Below are 25,686 nucleotides of genomic sequence, written 5' to 3'. Positions count from 1 at the left end.
CACCAGGTGAGGCCCAAATTCTTCCTTCCCCCCAAAAAAATTGTTTTAAAGGTTTCTTTTTTTTCTTTTTTCTTTTTCTTTTTGGGTCACACCCGGCGATGCACAGGAGTTCCTCCTGGCTCTGCACTCGGGAATTACTCCTGGCAGTGCTCAGAGGACCATATGGGATGCTGAGAATCAAACCCGGGTTGGCCACATGCAAGACAAAACGCCCTACCTGCTGTGCTATTGCTCCAACCCCTTTTAAAGCATTCTTAACCACATGAGTTTGATAGTAGAAACTAATAAAGTAGTCTCTAAATTTAAAACAAGGGAAAAACAGGTGTTCCTGGGACCAGAGAGATGGCCTAGTGGGCTGAGCACATGCTCTGCATGCTGGAGGCCCAGGTTCAATTCCTGCATGTTGAAGGAATTGATTTCAATTCAAAAGCATCATGTCGGGGCTGGAGTGATAGCACAGTGGGTAGATGCCTAAATCCCACCAGTGTGGCCTAGCCCCCTCCCACTGCTATGCCCCTCCCTTCCACTAAGACTTGGCTCAGGGCAGTGGAGTACTTGCTTTGCATGCAGAGGCCCTGAGGACAAGTCCAGATCCCCCGGGATAACTCAGTCCCAGTGGACCCTAGAACCTGTCAGACCAGCTCTCCTGGGAGTGGTGCCCATATGTGCATAGCACTGATGTGTTCCCACATTCATTAGAAAAGCATGAGAAAATATATGAAAGAAGTTTCCCAAAATGCCTATTAGGGCTAGAACCACAGTATAGTAGGTATGCTTGCAGCTGACCCGGGTTCCATATTCAGCACCTCATATGGTCCACAAGTCCTGCCAGGAGTAACCCCTGAGCATTGCTGGTATGCCCCCAAACAAAACAAAACAAACAAAAACAAACAAAAAAACCTTGAGAAATCAGTTACTCAACCACCCATCGTTCTTCCACCCAAAGAAAATAATGCTAAAAGTTTGGTGTCTGGCCTTCCTGGTCTTTGAATGCAAAGAGAAATAGGAACAGCTTCTTTTTTTTTTTTTTTTTTTTTTTTTTAATTTTTGGGTCACACCTGGCGATGCACAGGAGTAACTCCTGGCTCTGCACTCAGGAGTTCCCCCTGGAGGTGCTCAGGGGACCATGTGGGATTCTGGCAATTGAACATGGATCAATCATGTGCAAGACAAATGCCCTACCTGCTGTGCTATTGCTCCAGCCCCCCAGCTTTTTGCTTTTGTTTTTGCTTTTGGGCCACACCCAGCGGTGCTTGTGTCTGAGTCCTGGCTCTGTGCTCAAGGGTCACTCTGGGCAGGCTTGGGGTACCAGGTCTTAGGGATTGAAACTGGGTTAGCTGCAGCATGCAAGGTAAGTACCCAACCCAACTGTATTGTTGCTCTGGCCCCAAAACAGCTTTTTATGTCACTATGTTTATATGTTTGAAAGGTGTGTCTATCTAAACAGGTCATCATATGCATTATGCTAAAACTTGCCCTTTTTATGGGGTGAGGTGGGGTGGGGTGGCTCAACAAGATGTTGGTTGTCAGGCGACTTTTCTTTTTTTCTTTTTGGGCCACACCTGGCAGCTTACTTCTGGCTCTGTGCTCAGGGATTACTCCTGGCAGGACTCGGGGGACCGCATGGCCTGCCAGGGATAAAACCAGGGTCGGCGGCATGCGAGGCAAGTGCCGTCCCCACTGTTCCCTCGCTGTGCCTTCACTTTGCTTTTCTAATTTCAGAGCAGCCTGAACATGCATCCTGCACCCAGCTACCTCACCCAGGCTCCGCCGGCCCCTCCACCTCCTCCGCCACTGCCCCCACCGCCCCCTCCTCAGCCCCCGCCCCCACCACCTCAGAGCCTGGGTCCCCCAGGGCGAACCAACCCTGGTGGGAATGGCGTGGTGGAAGTGTACAGTGCCGCGGCACCCCTAGCTGGGAATGCGACGGTGGAGATCCAGGCGCTGGGAATGCAGCCCTACCCACCTCTGGAGGTGAGTGGGGACCCGGTGCTGGGGGGCTGGGACATAACTGGTCCTGGTCATCATGAGTAAACTTGACTGTGAGCTGGGCGTGACTGGAGATGCCGCTCATGGGGGACAAAAGCAGACCTGCTGGCTCCTCTCACAGAATCCTCCCGCATGGCGAGAGGACCTGAATCAAACCATCCCCCCTGAAAATGGAAACTCAGATGGGGAGAACGTGGTACAAAGTATCAGATGCTGAGCTGCCCTTAGGAAGTGCTTAGGGAGAACATTCAGGGACTGCCTGTCTTTTGGGGATAAGATTTTGTTTATTTGTTTAATTATTATTTGGGGGTTTGGGGCCACATCTGGCAGTGCTCAGGGGTTACTCCTGGTTCTGCACTCAGGAAGTACTCCTGGCGGTACTTAGAGGACCATAGGAGATATCGGGGATGGAACCCGGGTCAGCCACATGCAAGGCAAACACTCTCCCCGCTGTACTGTTTGCTTCGGTTCCAGGTGGGCAGGATTTTAAATAACGATCTGCACGAGTCTCTCTTACCTTAATCGGTGCAGTGTGGCTGTGCAAGAAACAACCACAGAGACTCAGCGGTGATTGGCCAAAAAGCATTTGTGATTCTCATAATCAGCTTAGCCGAGTGCTGATCCTGGCCGCGCTCACCCACGTACATACGTGTAGGTGGCTCGCTGGTGGCTGTGAGCAAGTGGCGGGGCGAGTGGGCACCTGGCGCTGCCCCGTGCATTTCTCCTGTACTCATGGCTGTGAGTACAGTGGGTGCCCCGGTCTTGTCCCCAGCATCCCTCCTGTTCTTGCAGTAAGAAGGCCGGAGCACCCGGGGCCCCTTGGCATGGAAGCTTGTCAGTCACACGCAAGCTTCTGAGTCAGTCAGAGCCATAGGCCAGACCAGTGGGGACTAAATGGATAGGGAAGGAGGTGTCCCTCGCAGTGGGAAGAGCTGCCAAGCCACACCGCGGCAGGCACGGAGACAAGGCACGGTAAAGGACATCTGAGGCCACTGTGTAACCTGGGTGCTGTACGTGCCGTGTTGAGCCCTGCCGAGGATCTCTGAGTCATAGGCACCTTCTCTCCAGTCCCTCAATGGACACTCCCCGAGACAGTGGTGGCGGAGATCCCTGTGTACATGTTAGGTCCCCTTTAGGTCCCACTCACCCTAGGAAGTTCCCATAGCAACAGCCCATGCCAGGTGGTATCTGTCTGTCTGTCACCATACATTAGTCCGTCTGTCTAGATCAGTGGGTAAATTGCCCCATCTGGTATCATGAGAGCCTCTCTTATCTGTGCTCGCCGGGGAGGATAAAGCAAGCCTCACTCTGGACTGGGTTCCATTTCAAAAGGAAATAAAGCCACCGAGGGGATGAGGGTGGCCCAGTGGGCAGAGAAGGGCCCCGCACAGAGCAGACTGCCCTTTTTTATTTCTGCATGAACCCTGGAGCTTTCTGAGGGCAGAAGCAAGGTCATCTTTGACTGGGCGTTCTTTGCACCTCGCTATGTCCGGTGCCCTTTGGCCTCTGTTTGCTCTCTCTGAGACAGGGCCTCCCCGGTCAGAGCTGGTGCAAGGATGGGGCCTAAACCTAGCACAGTCACGGCTCTGCCCACGGGTGATGTGAACGATAGAACCCGGGTGATGTGAACGATAGAACCCACTCATGGGGCAAGAGGAGCTAGCCCAGTGCGGGCGGGCAGGCACTGGCTTTAGCATGCGGTCACTGCTGCCATTTGGCCTGGGCACTTCTGCGGCGGCTGTTCAGCTGCCCAGTCTTCCCAGGGCTGATGGACAGAGGTCACAAGCCTGCCTGTTCTCCAGGGCAGCTGCTGCAGGAGGACAGGTCCCCCCTTCTTCCCACCCTGCAGATTGTCATTGGTGTTTCTGTGACGCAAGCAGAAACCAGTCTGAAACAAGCTGTGAGAGTTAAGGACTGTGGTGTTTAAAAATAAATAAATAAGTAAATAAATAAATAGATTTTAAAAAGAAGAAGAAACAAACCAAAAAGGAATGTGGTGTTTCGCTGCCTGCCCTCTGTGTTGGGGGAACCAAGGGTGTGGGAGTGAGGCAAGGTCTGGTGGGTGCCCCTGCTGGCTCCATATCTGCTAAAGTGAGGTCATGCCCTCAGAACCCACAATTAAGTGCCCACTCTCTGCCAAGCAGGGGTCTTGGGTTGGAGCATTAAATTTTTTTTTAATCAATTTTTTTTTCTTTTTGGGTCACACCCAGCAATGCACAGGGGTTTACTCCTGGTTCTGCACTCAGGAATTACTCCTGGTGGTGCTCAGGGGACCATATATGATGCTGGGAATTGAACCTGGGTCAGTCGCGTGCAAGGCAAATACCCCCGGGCTGTAGTATTTAATTAAAAGCAGAGTAAAAGCCCTTGCCTTCATAAAGATAAAAATTATTCAGTGATGAAAGGAAAGCAGGGGAGACTGGAATGTGATTTATTTTTGGGGGTAGAAGTGAGGTAGATGTGACTGAGGCATGATCTGAGGCCCAGCGGCCTGGTTCCTGGGTGCTTCTCTTCTGCTGGCTTCTCAGGGGTCCTAAAGTGACAGGGATGACGACCATGAATGGGGAGTGGAATCTGCCGGGCCATGGGAGGACGCTGCTGTGGGCGTAGGCGGCCCTTGTCCTGCTGTCCCAGGACTCCATCCCTAACTGTGTGCGGTTCTTCCAGGTGCCAAACCAGTGTGTGGAGGCGCCGGTGTACCCCGCACCACCAGTGTACAGCCCCGGCAAACAGGGATTCAAACCAAAAGGACCAAACCCTGCTGCCCCCATGACCAGTGCTCCAGGCACCGCAGTGGCTGCCTTTGACTCCTCGCCAGTGCTGAAGACCCGGCGGGCCAAGGGGACCAATGGACTTCAAGAAGGTGTGCCCGCAGCTTGCCACCAGATCTTGCAGCTGTGGCTGTCCACAGGCTGCCAAGTTCTAGTTTATCCTTTTCTAATGGCTAGGATTTTTTCTTTCTTTCTCTCTGGGCCACACACCTAATTATGCTCAGGGGTTACTACTCTCCTGGCTCTGTACTCAGGACTCACCCTGGTGGTTCTTGGGGAACCAAATGGGATGCCAGGGATCCAGCTCGGGTCAGCTGCATGCAAGGCAAGTCCCTTTCCTGCTGTACTATTTCATATGCACCAATAAGAGATATCTTAGCTTCCAGACTCTTACTTAGATCTCTTTGGCCAAAACTTTGTCATAGGACCATATGTAGCTGCAAAGGAAGCTGGCAAGTGCCTTAGTGAGGAACATTTTGAAAAAGATTTGTGAGGAAAGAAGGGGAGAATGGATATATGGATATTGATGTTTACCCCTCCGCCCTTTTGGAGATGCTAGATTAGGGGTGGGGGGCAAGCTTTGAAAGTGGTACTAGGGGCTAGTGCAATAGTACCGCAGGTAGTCTTGCACACAGCCGACCTGGGTTCAGTTCCCCACTCCACATGTGGTCTACTAGGCCTAGAAGGAGTGATTCCTGAGTGCAGAGACGGAAATAAGCCCTGAGCACCTCCAGGTGTGGACCCCAAACAAACAAACAAACAAAGTGGCAACAGGGGGAGAGAAACTGAAATTGCAGAAGCTCTCCAGTTAGCCCTTTTTCCTTCCTCTGAAACACTTGCTGAGCATGTGTGCGGGTGCAGCTGGCGCTTAGGAGCCGGCACTGTTGCTTGGGATTTGTCTGCCCCTGTGACAGGGAAAGAGGGAGAAAGACAGCTCTGCGGGAGGATGAACAGGATGTCGTGATCTGGAGGAAAGCTGGGAAGTACTGGCCCCCGACCATCTGGGGATGAAAGGAAAGGCCTCGTAGATACTGGAGGGGTCAGCCTTCTTCCAGGCCTGGGTTGGACCATGCTTGACTATATTAAGGGTTCAGCCAAACTGGAGCGATGAGGATGGCAGGAAGCAGAGGATGCAGTGCCCTGAAGACAGCAGAGTCAGGCTTGAGCCTCGGGCTGGGAAAACTTTTAGAGGTTGCCCTGTTCTCGCACCCTGAGCATGTCCTGACTTTCCTCTGCAGGCCAGCAGGCCAGGTGGGGTGCATGCATATATTTCCACTGCCTGGGTGGGGCTGTGTAGCCCTGGGTCCCTGAGTAGGGTGGCTGCACGTGGTTCTGGGCACCCTCTGTTGTGCCCCAGCCTCACCTGCCCTCCCCCTCCCCCGCCCCCCCCATCTTTCAGCTGCAGGGAAGCCAAAGGCGCAGAAACTCAAGTGCTCATACTGTGACAAGTCATTCACCAAAAACTTCGACCTGCAGCAGCACATCCGAAGGTACTGGGCATGGGGGCAGGTGGCTCTGGGGGGGCCTTCACAGTGAACACAGATCGCCCTTCTCAGCCCCTTCATCTGCCAGGGCCTGTCAGAGCCCGGTGCTGTGTTTAGGCCCTGCTCTTCAGAGCACTCCAGAGCCAGGAAGACTGTCCAGGCAGCCATAGGGCCATGGTAGGCCTGTGGGAGTCTCCGGCCTGCTGTGACTATAGGCCCTGCCCACTCCCCATGTGACTCTGCTCATCCCAAGGACACTCGAGGTTTCTCTTCTCCAGTGGGGGGCGGGGATGACTTGGTTAGTGCGTCTTAAGAGTGGACCTGGATGAGTCTTGAGATTCTTGTTACTTTGCGTCTAGAGCAGTGAAAAGCTCTGAAAGGTGACTCTTCCCAGTTTTATTGTATCCTTACATATGACTTTACATTTTAAGGCCTTACTTGCAGCTGAGCCTAGTTTGGTCCCTGTTACTAAGCACCACCAGGAGTGATCCTCAAGCACACAGCTGCAAGTAGCCCCAAGTGCTGCCAAATGTGATCAAAGAACTAAACAACAACAACAACAACAGAGGCCCCAACAGACCAAACAGGCCCAGAGAGATAGTACGCTTGCCTTGCATGCGTCCAGACCAGGTTTGATCCACAGCACCCCATCTGGTCCTCCAGGCCGCACCAGGAGTGATCCCTGAGTGTAGAGTTAGGAATGATCTCTGAGCACCGCCAATACCGCCTCAAAACCAACCAAACAAAAGCCCCAATGGTAGTGGTTCCTGTCTGAATGGGCTTAGAGAACTAGGAAGTGTTTTTATCTCATAATCGGAAGTAGCCAGAGCAGGGAGGCAGCAGGGCTGGTGGATTCCACAGCTCTGGGACGTCACTTGGTGCTTCAGTCTGCCTGTCGCTGGTCTGCTTGCAGCAGGGGGCTTTTCGCTGTGGCAGCATGGTGGGCAACCCCCTCTGGAGGCTGAGTCTGAGCCTCTTTGGTGGCCAGGGTTGGAGAGCTGCGAGTGAGTGGGCTTGTTCCCTACAGCCACACTGGCGAGAAGCCCTTCCAGTGCATCGCGTGCGGGCGCGCCTTTGCCCAGAAGTCCAACGTCAAGAAACATATGCAGACCCACAAAGTGTGGCCTCCGGGGCGCAGCGGGGGCACCGTCTCCCGGAACTCCGTCACCGTCCAGGTCATGGCTCTGAACCCCAGCAGTCAGGAGGAGGAGGAAAGCACAGGTGCGTCGAAACAGGGGGAAGGGGGAACATATTCTCCAGAGCCTCTTCCATGGCTTCCTGGAGGGAGCCAGCTGCTTAGCTGTGTGACCGTTGGCAGCCTCCTTGGCCTCTCTGGGCTCCCTTCTCCTGCATTGGGAAAATGAAGCATGGGATGATCAGAGGGAAAGACAGAAACCCCACCCGGCCGCGTCACTAGCATCTTCCCCAGGCTAGGCATCACCCAGCACCTGAGTCTGGCAGAATCTCGGTGCTGCCTGGGAATCTGTGTTCAGGAGATCACTACAGACATCTCCTCTGTGGATGGGAATCTGGAACCTGTCTGGCCTCACAGGCTGTGGCCTCCAAAGTCCTTTCTCCCTAGTAGGGGTCTGATAGGCACCATTAGTCCCTGAGTTCACGGTCCTGGTTTTGGTTTAATGCGTCTCCTGCATGCAGGTTGAAGGCTTCTGAGATCTAGATGCTGTCCAATAAAATGTAGTATGAGCTATGTATTTCCCTTTTTCAAATAGTTACAGAAAACAGGAGCCAGAGTTATAGTACATTGGATTGGGCTCTTGCCTTGCACACAGTTCACTCAGGTTTAATCTCTGGCATCCTGAATGGGTCCCCCAAGCCCAGCCAGGAGTGATCTCTGAGCACAGAGCCAGGAGTCAGCCCTGAGTACTGCTGGGTGTAACTGCATTCCCCTGCAAAATGTTGCAGAAAACCAATGTTTTTTATTGTGATTTTGTTCACTTTATTTAACTTAACACAATAATATTTTAGCAAGTGAAGTATTAAAATGAAGTTGTTTACATTTTGTTGTGGTGGTGCTGGGGACTGAATGCTCGGCGTGTGCTTTGCCACTGAGCCACCACCTGTCCTGTTCATTATCTTATTTATTAATTTGCCACTTGTTTTCATTTTTTTATTGTAACTCCTCAGAAGACCCGATGTATTTTTCATGCATGATACTTCTGTGTTTGACCCCATTTCCGGTTACCATGTGTGGTTCGTGATCAGCGTGTTGGACAGCGTAGGGCCAGAGCTGCTTTCCTCCCGTGGGTGCTAGCCTCCCGAGGGCTCCTGGGCTCCTTGCCTTTGGAAGCTCCTTGCAGTCCCCAGCGACAAGGGCTGGGCCATTTAGCACCCACTTACGGGACCCGACAGGGTGTGGGTGGACCCCCTCTCCTCCTGAGAGTGTGGGGAGGTGGCTGAGCAGGTGGCTGTGACTAGAAGCAGGAGCTGAGGGGGCGTGATGAGCGCAGAGTCGTGTTCGGCACTTTTCAGTCTGAGGGGAGGGCCAGGCGGGGGCTAAGCAGTTGCTGTTTCTCGGGGGTGGGGGTGGGGTGGGGTGGAAGCAGTTGAGCGTTCTCCCATCCGGGCGGTGCACGCCAGCTGCAGGTGCGGGCCAGCCCAAGCGGAGGGCAGATGGTGGGGTGGCTGAGCCCTTCCCGGGGCGCCTGGCTCTCGCCCTGACTCTTCTTCTGCCTCTCCCCAGGGTTGGGCCAGAGCCTGTCCAGCGCCCCGCAACCCCAGGCCTTGCAGGCAGCGAGCGAGGAGGAGGGGGACGAGCTGGAGACCAAGCAGGTGGTCCTCATCGATAGCTCCTACCTGTGTCAGTTCTGCCCCAACAAGTTCAACACCTACTTCCAGCTCAAGTCCCACATGACCCAGCATAAGAATGAGCAGGTAGGTGGGGCAGACCACACAGTGACCCGAATCTAGGCCAGAAGGGACATGTGTGGGCCGTGGTTGCTCTGAGCACACACCAGGCTTCCTTCTCGTTGCTCTGCAGGGGCCCTGGTTTACTCAGCCACGGTGTCAGGAGTCCGAGGGAGGAAGCCTGGCTTTCGGGACCCATAGGAAGAATCCCATGCAGCAAAGCTTCTTCTTAGTTTTTTGTGTTTGGGTCACATCTAGTTCACTCCTGTGCTCAAGCATCACTCCTAGCAGAGTTCAGAATGTGTGGTGGTGATGAGAAGCAAACTGAGGACTCCTGCGTGCAAAGCATGTGTTAGCCCATTGAGCTAGCAGCTCTAGCCCAGGGAAAGTGCTTAATACCCTGGGATCTTATGTATAAAATCCTACCAATGGGAATTTTTTTTTGGTAGTGTGGGATTTAGACCACACTCAGCCATGCTTAGGGACCACTCCTGGCTCTGTGTTCAGGTATCTCTCTTGGCGGTGTTCGGTACTATGTTCGGTGCTGGGGGTCAGATGGGGTCAGCCACATGTAAGGCAAGCACTATAACCCTTGTACTATCTCTCTAGCCCCAATTGATTACCTTATGAAAATGTCAACTGCCATGGGTTTTAATATATTCATAAATGTATGCAAGTAGCACCACTGTCTTAATTCCAGAACATTTTTACCAACGAGAAAGGAACTAAGAAGAGAAAAGTCTTTTCTTAGGAACTAACCTAAGAGAAGTCATTCTCCTATTCCCCCAGCCCCTGAGAATCAGTCTTTCTTCTCTCTTTCCGTATTTATCTCTTCTGGGTATTTGCTATATTTGGAATTTTACACTATGTAACCTTTTGTGTCTGGCTCCTTTCATTTAGAGTTCTTTCTTTCCTTTTTGTCCCTTCTTTTGTTTTTATTTTTTTCTTTTGGTGCCACATCTGGCAGTGTTCAGGGCTTATTCCTGGCTCTGTGCTCAGAAATCACTTCTAGTGTGCTCAGGGAACCATATGGGGTGTTGGGGATAGAACTCAGGTTGTCCACTTACACTTACAAGTGCCCTACCCACTGTACTATCTAGTCCCTCTTTTCCTTTCTTTCTTTCTTTCTTTCTTTCTTTCTTTCTTTCTTTCTTTCTTTCTCTTCTCTCTCTTTCTTTTTATATTTTATTTTATTGTTTTTAGGTTGGGGCTGGAGCAATAGCACAGCAGGTAGGGCATTTGCCTTGCATGCGGCCCACCTGGCCGAACCTGGTTCAATTCCTCCGCCCCTCTTGGAGAGCCCGGCAGGCTACCGAGAGTATCTTGCCTGCACAGCAAAGCCTGGCAAGCTACCATGACGTATTTAATATGCCAAACACAGTAACAACGAGTCTCACAATGGAGACGTTACTGGGCCCGCTCGAGCAAATCGATAAACAACGGGAGGACAGTGCAACAGTGTTTTTAGGCCACTCGTGGTGGCAATGCTCAGGGTCTACTCCTGGCTTGGCACTTAGGGATCATTCCTGGTGGGCTCAGGGCACCACATGAGGTGTCAGGTCAGACATGTGCAAGGCAAGTGTCTGCCTGCTGTGCTGTCACTCCAGCAGTCCTTCTTTTTTCTCTCTCTTCTCTCCTTCTCTCTCTCTCTCTCTCTTTCTTTCATCAAATGTAGGGCCTCATACATGCAAACCAAGCACTCTACTGCTGAACTACCTCTCCAGCTCTCACAGGAAGTTTTTGGGGGAAGAGCCTAGCAGTGCTCAAGGAGCACTATTTGGTACTAGGGTTCAAGCCAGGGCCTCTCACATGCAAATCATGGAATAGCCTTTTGGGCTATTTCCCCAGACCCTCATAGGAAGGTTTTTTTTTATTTGTTTGTTTGTTTTGCTTTTTGGGTCACACCCAGTGATGCTCAGGGGTTACTCCTGGCTCTGCACTCAGGAATTACTCCTGGCAGAGCTTGGGACCATATGGGATGCTGGGGATTGAACCCGAGTCTGCCGCATGCAGGGCAAACACCCTACCCGCTGTACTATTGCTCCGACCCAGGAAGTTTTGTTTTTTTGTGTGTGTGTTTTGTTTGCTTGTTTTTGGGCCACACTGAGTGGTGCTCAGGCCTTATTTCTGGCCCTGTGCTCAGGGAGCACTCTTGGCGGGCTCAGAGCACCATATGGGGTGCTGGGGATTGAACCAGGGTTGGCTGTGTGCAAGGCAAGCACTCTACCCACTGTATTATTGCTCCAGGCCTTCTCATAGGAAGCTTTAACCAAATTTTATATTCAGATGTTTGAGTTTGTGGCTCTGTTATAGAGCACATGCTTCACACATGGGAAATCCTGGATTCAGTCCAGTATCTCTCTTTCTGTCTTACACACACATACACACACACACACAACCTACAAGTTTGTTATGGGTATTTTCTCCTGTCTCTATTTTTTAACTATATAATATATATAGATTTTAGACCACAGCTGTGCTTAGGGCTTACTCAGTGATTACTGCTGGTAATGCTCAGGGAACATTGAACCAAGTTCATTGTGGTGCTGGCACTGAACCAGGGTTGGCTTTGTGCAAGGCAAGTGCCGTAACCCCTGTGCTGTCTTTTTGACCCCCCCCAAAGCATGACTTTTTTTTTTCTTTTTGGGTCACACCCAGTGTGATGCACAGGGATTACTCCTGGCTTTGCACTCAGGAATTACTCCTGGCAGTGGTTGGGGGATTGGGAATCAAACCTGGGTCAGCCACGTGCAAGGCAAACACCCTACCCGCTATACTATCGCTCCAGCCCCAACATCACTTTCAGTGGCAATGTCAATAGGTGTTCTATCAACTGATCCACATTCTCAGCTAACAGTTTTTTTTTTTCTTTTGTTGGACCTGAGAAATAGCCCAATGGGCTGACCATGTGCTTTTCTTCCAGGAGGCTGGGCTCTATCCTGGGCACTGCATGGCCCCACAGACACCACCAGGAGCGATCCTTAGGCACAGAGTGGGAGTGGTCTCTGAGTACCACCAGGTGTGGCCCAAAAAACTAAAAGAGAAAAAAAAAAACAACCCTGCCTTATTGATGAACTTTTATTTCCTGAGTTTTCCCACAATCAGCGAAACTGTGGTGGTCATCATTGACCACATCTTTGTCCACATCTCTGCCTTTTTTCTTTAAGACAGGAGAGAGTCAGAGGAACTGCAGTTAGGGGTCACAGAAAACACCGAGTTCAGCTGACCTCAGTAATTAGGACATTGTCGTTTCACATAACAAGAAAGCCTTAGTGAGGGCAGCTGCAGGCTGAGCAGGTGGCTTCAGTCACGGGCCCTGCGTCCCACTAGCTCTGTCTCCGCAACTGGGTGCAATTTACCCTCCTCGGCGGCAGTTGCTCTTTCTAGGTGACACTCTTTCCAGGGACACTGTCACCCACAAACAATAGGGACTGGCCAGCTTTTCTGTCTTTTTTAAGGAGTCAGGAAGTCATTCCCCCGAGTTTAGGAATGTGTTGTAACTCCGCAGACAGTGGAGCACTGAGTGGTTAGAGTTTTATTTACCTCCTATCACAGGGGGTCCTTAAGTAGGGGGAAACTCCAGCTTCTTCTGTCTTTTTGCTCTGCTGTCCTTACCACGAACGTTCAGCCTCGGGTGCAGAATGACTACTGCACCTCCAGCCGGACAAATGCCCAAAGCAGAGGAGGGCAAGGAGAATCCTTTCGCCCTTTAATTCTGGGAGTGATTGTTCCCCTGTATATTGCCTACCTATGTATCATCGGCAAGAAAAGGTTCACAGGACCCAAGCCATAGTACAGGAAGTGGGGCGCTTGCCTTGCACATAGCCAACCAGGGTTCAATCCCTGGCAGCCCCATATGGTCTCTTGAGTCCCTCCAGGAGTGATCCCTGAGCACAGAGCCAGGAGTAAGTCCTGAGCATCACTGGGTATGACCCCCGTACCCTCCCCCCCAAAAAATAAGGGTTAACATGGAATCACATGTTTCAACAGGGTACATGACCACTAATTGGGTATCGCTTTGTGAGGAAGGAGAGCGTGGAATTGGACATGCCATATGAGCTCCTGTGGATCACCTGGCAGAGAGGAGCGGTCCCTCTGATCAGAATGCAGTGGGGGGCCAGAGCAAGAGTACAGTGGATAGGGCATTTTCTTGCATACATCTGACCTGGGTTCGACCCCCAGTACCTCACCTGGTCCCCCCCAAACATCACCAAGAGTGATCCCTGAGCACAGAGCTGGGAGAGAATCAAGCTGGGCTCCAACCCCTAGCAATACACCCCTTGCCTTTCACCTGCCTGCCTCTTCCTTCAAGGTGTACAAGTGTGTGGTCAAAAGCTGTGCCCAGACGTTCCCGAAACTGGACACATTTCTGGAGCACATCAAGAGCCACCAGGAGGAGCTGAGCTACCGCTGCCACCTCTGTGGCAAGGACTTCCCGTCGCTCTATGACCTGGGCGTGCACCAGTATTCTCACAGCCTCCTGCCACAGCACAGCCCCAAGAAGGACAGTGCCGTCTACAAGTACGTGCCCCCCCCAACACAGCCCCCAGAAGGACAGTGCCATCTACACGTACGTGTGGCCACCCTCAGCCCCCTGCCAAGTCCCTTCCTCGCCAGGAGCCCCTGATTGCGTGGCACCAGTGTGACACCTTAATGGGAAGTCAGGCGCCATCTGCAGAGTGGCTTCAGGGCCTTGGTGCTAGTGGGGAGGGAAAGATGCTGAGTCTCCTGCTGTTATTCTTCAATCTGCAAGACTTTTTTTGTCTGTGTTTGTGGGGTGTCAGGGTCTCACCGGGCTGTATTCAGGACTTTCTCCTAGCTCTGCATGGCAGGGTTTGGGGGACCGTGTGGGATGCTCGGGATCGAACTCGGTCAGCTTCGTGCAAGGCAAGCATCATAATTGTTGTATACTGTGGCTTGGACCCTGCAACATGGCAGACCTTTGGAAAAAGTGTTGTCCAAAAGAGAAACTAATTTTTCCTTGATAATAGTGGAGACTTAAAGAAAAACTTAAAATATGTATATATTTTAATTTTTAAATATTTTTTATTTTTGGGCCACACTCAACAATGTTCAGATTGTTACTTCTGGTCATACCCAGTGGTGCGTGGGGTTTACTCCTGGCTCTCTGCTCAGGGATCACTCCTGGTGGGCCTCGGGAGACCATAAGGGATGCCAGGGATTGAACCCGGGTTGGCCGTATGCAAGGCAAGTGCCGACCTATTGTCCTGTGTCTCCAACCCGAAGGCTTTTTTTAAATTTTATTTAATTTTTTAAAATTTTATTCATTTATTTTTTGCTTTTTGGGTCATACCTGGCAATGCTCAGGGACCATTCCTGGCTCTACACTCAGAAATTACTTCTGGCGGTACTCAGGGAACCATATGGGATGCTGGGAATTGAACCCGGGTCGGCCACATGCAAGACAAACGTCCTATCCTCTGTGCTATCGCTCCAGCCCCAGGCTTTTTTTTTAAACTAAAAATATGAAAATAGTATTTGGCCTGATAATCTACAAAATTAAGGTTTCATTAAGGATATTACACTGGTGCTTAAAATGATAAAAGAAAGAGCATGCACATTTTTTTTGTCAGTATTTGTACCACACCTCGCAGAGTTCAGGACTTTTTCCTGGCTCTGCACTCAGGGATCACTTTTGGCAAGGCTCAAGGGATTATCTGGGTTCAAGGTCTTGAACCTGGGTTGGCTGGTTGCAAAATCATCTCCCTATCTGCTGTCCTATTTCTGCAACCGTAGCAAATATGAAAGCAAAGTCAAAAGTAGCATGTGTTTGTTTATAATATAAAATTGAATTTATTTTGTGTTTTGGGCAATACCCTGTGGTGGTCAGGGATCTCTCCTGGTGGGGCACAGGGACCATATGCAGTGCTAAGAATCTAACCCAGGTTGGCCACATGCAAAGCAAGTGTATCACCTCCAGCCCTAAACTGTAGGTTCAAGTTCAAGTTTAAGGTTGGCTGAGAACATGGCTCAAAGGGTTGGAGCAGCTTTGGGATGTGGACGTGACTGCCAAGGCTTCCAGAAGTACAAGGGAGGTGGGGGGAGGCAGCCCATCCCAACATTAAGAAGGTTGGGGCAATCTTAAGAAGGTTGGGGCTCAAGAGATAGTACACTCAACCAACCTGGATTTGATCCCCCAGCACCCCTTATTGTCACCTAAGCAATGCTAGAGGGGAACCCTGAGCTCAGAGTCAGGAGTAAGGCCCTAGGACAGCAGGGTGTGTGCCTTTCCCCCAAAAAAACCAAAGTGAAATAACACAAATACATCCAAAAAAGAATGTATGAAGGGCAGATCCACTTGAGATTCTTACCCCATTTGGTAGATGAAGAAACTGAGGTCAGAGCTTGGAAGATGCCAGCCCTGGAGCCTTGTTTTTTGAACTCTTTCATATAACAGATTCGCAGTGGTGATCAGGGCAGTTTATCCACAGAACGGATGCAGTTCCTGCCTCCAGGGCCCACATGCTAGCAGCAGATGTAGATAATAACCAGTGAGTCAAAAAATAAAACTATCCCAGGGCCAGAGCTCCAGCTCAGTGGGCTGACGCTCTTGCTTTCCATGTAGGAGACCTGGCTTGGGTCCCTGGAACCTCAGCACAGAGCTGGGAGTAGCTCTGAGCTCTTCAGGTTTGGCATCATATCTTCGTCAAGATAGTTCAGGGGTTGGGGCTGGAGCGATAGCACAGCGGGTAGGGCATTTGCCTTGCATACGGCACCGCCAGGAGTAACCCCTGAGCATAGATGGGTGTGACCCGCCCCCCCCCCCCCAAAAAAAAGATAGTACAGGGGTTATGGTGTTTACTGTGCTCGCAGGTTTTCCTGTTTTGATCCCCAACACTGGAGGGTCTCCTGAAGCATTGAGGCCGAGAGAGTCTGTTCCCTGAGCACCACTGGGTGTGACCCCAAAACAAGCAAAACACTGTAGACATAATAGGGAATTTCCAGGGGCAAATGGGCAACTGAAAATAAAGGTGGTTCGGAGGGTATCTCGGGAAGTGACTTTGGCGCTGAGGTGTGAAGACAGTAGGTGCTGCCCGCGGATGCCTTGGGAAAGAGTGTTTCAGTAGCAGGATCAGACTGTGCCAAGTCTGCGCCAGAGAGATAGTAGAGCAGGTCGGTAGTTTACTTTGCATGTGGTCGACCCAGGTTCACCCCCGTTCAATTCCTGGCATCCCATATGGTCTGCAGAGCACAGCCAGGAGTATGGTGTGACCTCCAAGCAAAGAAACAACAAAAAAGCAGACACTGCAGAATGAATTCTACAGGATTCAGCCTAGGAGGCCAAAGGGGGTGGTCAGGGAGCGTGTCCAGCCTTCCCTGACCCCTCCCCTCCTGCTCCTCCCTCCCTCACCGCCTACTCCTTCCCCCCCCCCCCACCGCCTGCCTCTTCCTCCCTTCACCTTCTCCTCCTTCTCCCACCCCACACCTCCTGCTCCTCCTTCCTCACACCTCATCTCCTGCTCCTTCCACTCAGGTGTGTCAAGTGCGTGAACAAATACTCCACTCCTGAGGCCCTGGAGCACCACCTGCAGACAGCCACTCACAGCTTCCCCTGCCCGCACTGCCAGAAGGTGGGTGCCCACGAGGCCATCTCCGCCGACCCTGCTTCCTCGTGGAAGTCTGCTCGCCCCGCTGGCCCAGCGACTTCACACGCCAGATGTGGCCATGGGTGGAGGGCTGTAGGGGGTGCTGGGTCCAGCCACCAGCCCACCTGCACTGAGGCCTGTCCTGGGCCCAGCTGTCTCCAGCTTCTGGATGTGTTACCATTGTTCTCCTTGATACTCGCGGTTTTTTCACTGACCACCCCTACAACTGATGCCGTGATAGCATCAGGTCCCCCAAGCACAGTTCCCTTTCCTGGGTTTCACAAACACCCTCATGCCCCCAGCCAACAATACAGACGCGTGGCTTGGGCACTAACTTAAAGGACCGCAGCTGCGTTTATCCCCAGCACCACGTGGTTTCCTAAGCACTGCCAGGAGCAACCCTCGAGCACAGAGCCAAGAGAAGTCCCCACACCCCTGGCTTAGGCCAATCCCCTCCCACCCCCTTTAGATTCCCCCCAAAAAAAACTCCAAAATCAAGGACAAGAGAGATAGTACTGGGGTTCAAGCACTTGGCTTGCATGCAGCCAGCCCTGGTTTGCTTCCCTAAATACTACCAGGAGTGGCTCCTTAGCACAAAGCCAGGAGTAACCCTGAGTACCACTAGGTATGGCTTAACCCCCTCCCCCAGTTCCATTCAGAAAATCATTTTTTGCAAAGTTGTCATGTTCAGCCACACACATTGCAATTAATAGAAGCCAGAGTTCCTATTCATCGCCAGGTTCCCCACACCCCTGCTCGTGTTTTGTTTTGTATTGTTTGCCGGGGGGGGGGGGGGGGGTGTGTGCTCACTTGACTGTGACTAGGACTTACTCCTGGCTCTGTGCTCTGGGACTGCTCCTGGTGGGTCTCGGGAGACCATATGTGGTGCTCTCTGTCCGGCCCCTGAGTTGGCTCGCAGTCTGTCAGGCGGAGAGGGAGGCTCTCAGGACAAGGTTGGCTGGGCCCAGGCCTGGGGCCGCTGTGCTGTGACGAGGGCCCTGGGCGAGTCGGGGAGCCTGGAGGTCTGAAGACGGCGGAGCCTGCCATTCCGGGTCTGAACCATGAGACTAGAAGACTGGAAAGTACCACATACTTTCACCGGGATGGTGAGGGCCGGTGCGTCGCGTCTGATCGGACCCTCTCTCTCGCCAGGTGTTTCCTTGTGAACGCTACCTGCGGCGTCACCTGCCCACCCATGGCAGCGGGGGCAGGTTCAAGTGCCAGGTGTGCAAGAAGTTCTTCCGGCGGGAGCACTACCTCAAGCTGCACGCACACATTCACTCAGGTGGGGATCCGCCCCCCAGCTCTGGCCTGACCCCCTCCCACGTCTGCAGAGCCTCTCTCCATCCGCTCTCCCAAACCCTCTCAGCCCTCTTCCTTCTCACCCTTTCTCCATCATCTCCTCCTCTTTCCTCCCCTCCAGCCTTAGAGCAGAGAGCCCCTGGGAGCTTGGGGGGCTGTTGGCTCAGCCCCCTGAGTGTCAGCCTCCTCTCTCACCACCCTGAGCCCAAGTGGGAGCACTTTGATTTCTCTTGATCTGAAAGTATTTTGGGGGGACCACACCACACCGTGTGGTGCTCAGGGGCTAGCTCTCTGCTTTGGAGTGGTCCCTAGAGGTACTCAGGGAATCATATGTGGTACTCAGCATCTAACCGGGGCTGCAGTTGCCATGACAACATGCAAAGAAAGTGCCTTACCTCCTGTCCGATCTCTCCAACCCCCTGAATGTGATATGGGATTCAATACACTGGAATTCAGGAATTACACGTGAGAGACCTGGAATCTCTCTCCGTTACCGCATGGTCCTCTAGTTATCACCAGGACAACCCCTGAGCACCAGGGCATATGGGCACCTCCACCGAAAACCAAAAAAAGTTACTGTTTTTTAATTGAAAGGGTTCTAAAGATTGGCAAAATGGGAAGAAAAAGACCCTTGACTATTCAAGAACATAGATAATAAAAACCTAACCCTCTGCCATCAGATGGACAGCCCAGTTGGTTTTTTGGATGGTTTATTTTGTTTTTTACTGGCACCAGGGATTGATTCCAGGGCGTCACAAAGGCTCTGCCACAGATCCACGTCACCAGCCCTCTAGTGTTTGTTTTTACTGTGACCTATTTTGTAACCTCAGAAATGCATGAACAAACAGAATATGTTGAAATATGTTTTACAAAGCAATATTTTCCATTTCATTAGTTTTAACTTTTTTTTTTCAAACTTTGGAGGTGTTCTTGGTCTGGGGATGTTGGTTTGGGCCACATCCTCTAGTGCTCAGGGGCTGTTCCTGGTTCTGTGCGAGGGAGTGAGCCCTGACGATAATCAGGAGGCCATAAGTGGTGCAGGGGATTCACACCGAGGTTGGCCACATGCAGGAGAAGAACTTTAATCCCCGTATCTCTTGGCCTGTCAGTTGTCGTTTTGGGGGTGGCCATGTACAGTGGCCACTCTTGGCAGCACTCAGGGAACTGAAGGAAACATTCTGGAGATTGGGACTGGAGGTGACTGCATCACAACATACATGTGCTTAATTTCTTTTTTTTTTTTAGGTGATGTTTTATTTATATATTTATTTATTTATTGCTTTTTGGGTCATACCCGGCGATGCTCAGGGGTTACTCCTGGCTCTGCACTCAGGAATCACTCATGGGAGTGCTCGGGGGACCATATGGGATGCTGAGAATCAAACCTGGGTTGGCTGCGTGCAAGACACTCTACCAGCTGTGCTATCACTCCAGCCCCCGATGTGCTTAATTTCAAGGTGCACTGCGATCCGGGTCAATAAACACATTCAGTGTGAGCTACCAGTGGAATGCACCATTGTCAATGTGTCAGCGCCACTAAACTGCTTATTTAAAAATGGTAGAGACACAGTACCTCTGTATCTCTACAGAGATACAGTAATGGCTGGAGATACAGTACAGAGGATGAGACACTTTCATTTTTGGGAGACTCATACCCAGCAGTGCTCAGGACTTACTCCTGGCGGTGCTCAGGGAACTCTGTGGGGTCTAAGACAAGCAAATCTGGGTTAGCCTTGTGCCAGGCTAGTGCCCTTCCCAAGGTACTATTGCTCTGGACCAAGGGGTAAGGCACATACCTGGCGTGTGGCCACTCCTGGTTTAGGCTCTGGCATTGCATATTCCCCGAGCACTGCCAGGAGTGACCCCTGAGTACAGAACCAAGAATATCCCATGTTAACCACAGAGTGGAACCCCAGAATTAAATTCCTCCCCAAGATGATGGTCAATTTGATGTATATACAATCACAATGAAAAAAGAAAAAAAGCGTCTATATTGGTAACTTGAATAGGTATTACCCAGTTGCTCTCTTGATGGTTTTAAAGATTATTAAAATTCAACAAATATCATTCATTTTTACTGATTGTGAAACGGAAGCAGTATTGAAATACACAAAAGAAAATGTTGCGTTTCTCCCTCAAGTCCTTCCTGTGGTCTACAGTTTGGTTTGGGTCCCGCCCCACTTTTCTTCCTGTGTGTTCTGTGTATATGCAAGTGATAAGCATTTCTTGGAAGATGGTAATCACAGTTTTTTCTAACAAGAACACTACTGTGGCCAGAGGGAGAGTGTCAAGGGCTGAATGCAGGGTTTGGGTGTGGGAGACCCAGTTTGATCCTTAGTAGGCAATGCAGTGTCCCCTGAGCACTGCTAGGAGGTACCTGGTCTGCACTGTTGTGAGCCCCCCATCCCCAAGCACTGCTGGGTGAGGCCCCAAAGCAAAAACAAAACCAAAAAAATGAAAACAAAAGCAAACTCCCCTGTACCAAACTGTTTGCAGCCTTCTGACCTCTCTTCCCCTGCACTGTAGCCTGGAGATCTTTCCAGATAGGGAAACATGGATCAGCCTGAATCTTTTTCATGAGTTCAAAGCATTCCATTGTAAGGGCCAGACTTTCCTTAATCATGGGGTTTGGAATTTTTCAAAAGGACATTCCAGAGAATGAGCAGAGTAGAGGAAATAAGGGCAGGAAACCAAAAGAGTCCCTTAACGATTGTTTTCCCAAAGCACAGATTGTAACCTTGGGCCCCTCACTGCTCTTTCTCTCGCTTTCCTGCCCTCCTCCTGCCCAGGGCAACTTCCGCCACAGGCAGGTGTTGGGCACGCACTGGGCCCCGGCTCCCGTGGCAGCCGTCCAGTAGGTGAGGAGCAGTAAGTTGGTTTCTCTATAAAGGTTGTACCCACTTCCGTTGGGTTGTGTTGCAAGGATCCCATGAGGTGATGGTGATTCCTACGGGGTAGACCCCCCCGTTCTGTCAAGCCGTCCCCGGTCCCTCTGCGTGTACCTTGGCCATTCATGATTCACAGCCAGTCTGTTGTCAGGGCTATGGTTCTGCTTTCTGGACATACCTGCCCTTGGCCACTCCAACTGTTGTGTTGGGCCTCCCCCTTGCCTGCACCATCACCCACCTTGATCCGTTCTGTCTGAGAAGACTGAGAGGTCCAGGGAACGCTCCAGCCAGAGCCCACCTGCCTGAGTGCAGACCCCTGCAGGAGCATCCACAGGCGCAGCCCCAGTCCCCGGCTCAGCCAGCAGCGCCTCTGTTGGCCAGGCAGCTCACCTCCCTCACTCTCTCCCTCCTGCTCTCCCCCTCTGCTCCGTACACACTAGCCTCCTCGTGGGTCCTTAGACACACCAGGCGCCCCCCACTTTCTGGGGTCAGCATAGCCTGGCACCTTCGTCCCTCGAGTCTCTGCTCATGCACTGCCCTCACGGCTGCCTTTCCCGACTGTCGCGATGACTGAAACGGTCCGTGGCTAACCACGACCTGGCGGAAGGGGAGAGGCCACTCTGTTCCTCGGCCGCCTCCCAAGAGGAGCTGTTGCCCTCTCCTGGGGACCCCTGTGTCTCCTCTCAGTCCCCCCCGGTGTCCCTCCTACAGGTGAGAAACCCTACAAGTGCTCAGTGTGCGAGTCGGCGTTCAACCGCAAGGACAAACTGAAGAGACACATGCTGATCCACGAGCCGTTTAAGAAATACAAATGCCCCTTCTCGTGAGTAGAGATCGGAGTGTGTGTGTGTGTGTGTGTGTGTGTGTGTGTGTGTGTGTGTGTGTGTGTTGGGGGGGAGCATGAGCAAAGCTTTGTGCCGTGGTAGGACAGAAGAAGAGCAGGGCTGAGGGTCTCTGTCCTTCCCCCCGCCCCCCTTTCCCTTCCCATTGTTGCTGGTGCTGCAGTGACCCAAAGTTGCACCCTCAGCTGTGGTGTTTGCATGTACTTGGTAGATCACACACTTGTTGGCAGTGCTGGGGGTCACAAATAGCAGTGGTGCTAGGATAGCCCTTGACTGTGTGGGCTGGTACCGGGGATCGAACTCATGACCTTATGCTTACAAGGCTTACACCCTACTCAGTGCGACCTCTGGACTCCTTCTTTCTTTGTCCGGCCCTGGCTTACTCCCTCCCCTGCCGCCTTGCTTAGCCTTTAGGAGGGACAGAGGAGTTCCTCATGGCCAGGGTGAATGGAAGGAGGGGCTGGCTAGAGGCTCCTAGCTCAGTGACATCCCCTGACTGGTGACTTTGTTGTGTTCTAGGTCACACACAGGTTGCAGTAAGGAGTTCAACCGGCCGGACAAGCTGAAGGCGCATATCTTCTCGCACTCAGGTACGTGGCTTGTCCCCTGCCGGAACGGTGGTTCAGCTCAAGCCCCCTGCCAGAAGACCAGGCATGACCCGCGAGGCTTGTCGTTCCAGGCTGGAATGTTCCAACCTGGTCCTCTGAGCCAGGCCTCTGTGGGCGCCCAGTGCCCCAGGCAGAGGTGATAAGCGTAGTGTCCCTGAGCGGCTGACGGAGATGAGACGTGGCAGACGATCAGGCTTGGATGGGGCCCAGGCTTGGCCAGGAAGACACCTTGTGCTGCGGAAGTTCACACCAAGTGCCAGTGACTAATCAAGCAGCACGCTTTGAGAAGTGGGAGAGCACCTGTTTATTTCCTCAGTGGACCCAGTTGATCTTTGTTCTTCAAAAACTGGGCCCCAAACAAAGGGTTGGATCCATAGTACAGCGGGTGGGTCATTTGCCTTGTACTCTTCAGGGTCTGGCATCCCATATCGTGCCCCGAGCACTGCTAGGAGTAATTCCTGAGTACAGAACCAGGGGTAACCCCTGAGCATCACCGGGTGTGATCCCAAAAGCCAGAGGGAAAAAATAAAACAAACCCAAAATAAAGATAAGAGCTCTGTATTCTAGACCATCCGAAGCAGACTGTTTGCAGGCAGCTGGTGGGAGAGTACAGGAGTAGAAGTGTCCAAGCGTGTTGTTTGGCAAAGCAGTGTCTGGTCACCTGGAGGACATGAGCATATTGGCATACATCCCCAGGCTCCCACAGTTACACGGGGAGACTGGGGGCATCGCCAGGCACCCCAAATGCACTCCCCAAGACGTCTTCCTGTCTCAGCTGCCCCTCGGCAGCTCCTGCTCGCTGGTGTCAGCCTGCTGGAAATGCCCAGCAGGCTGTCAAGTGACAAGGCCTATTTTCCTTGTCACTAGAGTCCTTGGCGGAGCAGGGCCGCTGGGGCATGGAGTAGGGGTCCCCTGGAACTTCTTCCTTTGCTGCTTCCTTTCCTTTTGGAAGCTCACCTTCCTTTTGGAATCTTTCTCAGCTGAAGCGCTGGTGACACTGTGGGCCCGATGTGTCTTTACTGGCTCAGGGGAGGTGGGGTTGGACAGGCGGGTGCCCTGTACATTGGGGTGTTGAGCACCCATTCCAGATGTTCATCTACTAGCTGCCAATGGTGCATCCTCCCCTCAATTGTGAAACCAATGATGACTCCAGAGGATCAGTCCGATGCCCCTGGAGGGCAGAGTGGCCCCCAGTGAAGAACTGTCAGTTTACGGGAAGGATGTAGCCATGAAAAAAAATTCATGAAGTGGGAGAGTCTTGGCACTGCTGCCCTCTTAGGGTGACCCCCCCACCTCTCCTCTCCACCCCCCGCCCCCGGCAAATCTCTAACAGTTTCTAAGCTCCATCCCTGAAAGACCAGTGGGGCCCTGGCCCAGGCTGCGTGGGCTGGAGTGACCTCACGTGGTGCACAATGTCCGCCGGGAACCTGTGAGATTCAGGACCAAGTCTGTCCCCTTCCTGGGAAAGCGGAGTATTAGTGGCAGAGATTGACAATGAATGGCAGATTAGTGTGTGAAAGAAAAGTATAGCAGAAACAAAGGTGGGAACAAGCAGAGCTCAGGGACAAGGAATTGTGGTGGGTGATGGGAGTGACATCAGGGAGGGCCCCTCCGAGGAGGTGGTGTGAGAGCTGAGTTCCAGGGAACGAGAGAAGCGCTTGGAAAGGAGTTCTAGGTGAGGAAACAAGTGCAGAGCTTGGAGGCAGAGAGGAGACTGGGAGAGGGAGAGGTGCTTGAGACAAGGCCTGGTGGGCAGGAAGCCTGGAGTGCAGAGAGCAAGTTAAGAAACTGGAACAGGCGGCTGGGACCGAGGCCCAGAGGCAGCCAGATCACATATCACCTTGCAGGAAATTTTGAGATTCACTGGAGGGTGTAGAGCAGAAAATGTCATGATACTCTGACGCTTAGGGTTTTGTTTTTTTTTTTCTTACGGGTGAAGGATTGGGGAGGGCCACATGCCATGGTGCGTAGGGGTCACTCCTGGCAATGCTCAGGGGGATCAGATGGTACCAAGGATCACATCTGGATCCTCTGTCTGCAGAGCGTATGCTACAGCGCCTGGAGTCATTGCCCTGACCCCAACAACCCTTCGAGCTTTATGAAGATGTTTCTAGCTGCCCTGTGGGTGTGATAGCATTAGGGATAAAAGATCGGAGAGAAGGCCGAGGGTCATCCAGGTAGAGGTTTAGGGGTGGAGGGTTTGGGAGGTTGTTGAGGTGGGGGGACAAGCAGCAGGTGCAAAAGCCCAGGGGCAGGAGCCAGCTTGGAGCCATGGAGAAGTGAAGCTGGCACAAGCAGGGCCTGGGAGATGGGCTGGAGGGAGCCCCGATCCCATAGGTGCTGACCCTGCCAGCTGAGCTGCGTTGCGCAGAGGTGGGCGCCCCTCACTCACCCCCGCTCGTTCTGCAGGCATGAAGCTCCACAAGTGCGCCCTGTGCAGCAAGTCCTTCAGCCGCCGTGCCCACCTCGCCGAGCACCAGCGAGCCCACACGGGCAACTACAAGTTCCGCTGCGCTGGCTGTGCCAAGGGCTTCTCCCGCCACAAATACCTCAAGGACCACCGCTGCCGCCTGGGCCCCCCGAAAGATAAGGACCTGCAAGCCCGACGCCCCCCCCGCAGGAGGGCAGCCCCCCGCAGCGGCAGCAGTGGTGGACGCAAGGTGGGGACCCCCCTGCCTGACCCCTTGGGGCTCGAGGAGCTGAAGGAGCCAGGCCCGGGGCCCGAGGCCGCCCCCGGCAAGCCACCCTTCCCAGAGCCCGAGGCTGTGCTGTCCATCGTGGTGGGGGGTCCCGTGGGGGGCGAGCCCGAGCTGGTGGTGCCCGGCCACACCGAGGGCCTGGGCTCCAACCTGGCACTGGCAGAGCTGCAGGCAGGGGCCGAGGGCCCCTGTGCCATGCTCGCCGTGCCTGTCTACATCCAGGCCTCCGAGTGATGGGTCCGCAGTGTTCGCTCCTACGACCTGGCCCCAGGCTCGCCTCCGGGCTTGGGGCCCCTGGGGGAAGACTTGAGGGTCTTCCCCACCCTGTCCTGCTGGAAAGCCCCGCAGCTCGCTGGGCCCTGGGGTCGGGCGGCCTCTGGCTGAGATTTCAGACAGAGGCGGTGGCGAGAGAGATGGCTGGGCCAGAGAGGTGCAGGGGCGGCTGGTCCCACCGGGCAGTCAGGCTCCCGGAGAGGAACGCGTGGGCCGTCCTGCCCATTGCCCTGGGTCACCTAGGGTGGCCTCTGGTCCAGCAGTTCCAGCAGGAGCCCTTACCTGCCAGACCTTTTCCTGTCCAGTAATTCTGAGCAACCCCTGACATCTCTGTGCTGGAGCGGTGAGGAAGATCGTG

General features: G+C 52.8%; 1 protein-coding gene across 2 annotated transcripts in view; it reads left to right on the top strand.

Annotated features, from left to right (window-relative positions):
* Positions 1-25,439, top strand: part of ZNF341 (zinc finger protein 341) — a 36,398-nt gene extending 10,959 nt beyond the window's left edge. Inside the window, exons 3-13 of one of the 2 annotated variants that reach the window (XM_056121916.1) lie at positions 1,728-1,974; positions 4,657-4,852; positions 6,160-6,250; positions 7,272-7,465; positions 8,946-9,136; positions 13,422-13,630; positions 16,605-16,701; positions 17,869-18,001; positions 21,618-21,729; positions 22,268-22,338; positions 24,766-25,439. In XM_056121916.1, coding sequence (XP_055977891.1) covers positions 1,728-1,974; positions 4,657-4,852; positions 6,160-6,250; positions 7,272-7,465; positions 8,946-9,136; positions 13,422-13,630; positions 16,605-16,701; positions 17,869-18,001; positions 21,618-21,729; positions 22,268-22,338; positions 24,766-25,289 — 2,065 coding nt within the window. In that variant the 3' untranslated portion in view covers positions 25,290-25,439. Of the gene's footprint in view, positions 1-1,722; positions 1,975-4,656; positions 4,853-6,159; positions 6,251-7,271; positions 7,466-8,945; positions 9,137-13,421; positions 13,631-16,604; positions 16,702-17,868; positions 18,002-21,617; positions 21,730-22,267; positions 22,339-24,765 lie in introns of both variants that reach the window. The other variant, XM_056121915.1, reaches the window with a different exon arrangement.
* The last annotated feature ends 247 nt before the right edge of the window (positions 25,440-25,686 follow it).

Source organism: Sorex fumeus, unplaced genomic scaffold, assembly GCF_029834395.1.
Source record: "Sorex fumeus unplaced genomic scaffold, SorFum_2.1 ptg000044l, whole genome shotgun sequence".
Classification (NCBI taxonomy): domain Eukaryota; kingdom Metazoa; phylum Chordata; class Mammalia; order Eulipotyphla; family Soricidae; genus Sorex; species Sorex fumeus.
The sequence above is the reverse complement of the archived record's forward strand: the minus strand, read 5'-3'. Positions and strand labels throughout refer to the sequence as shown.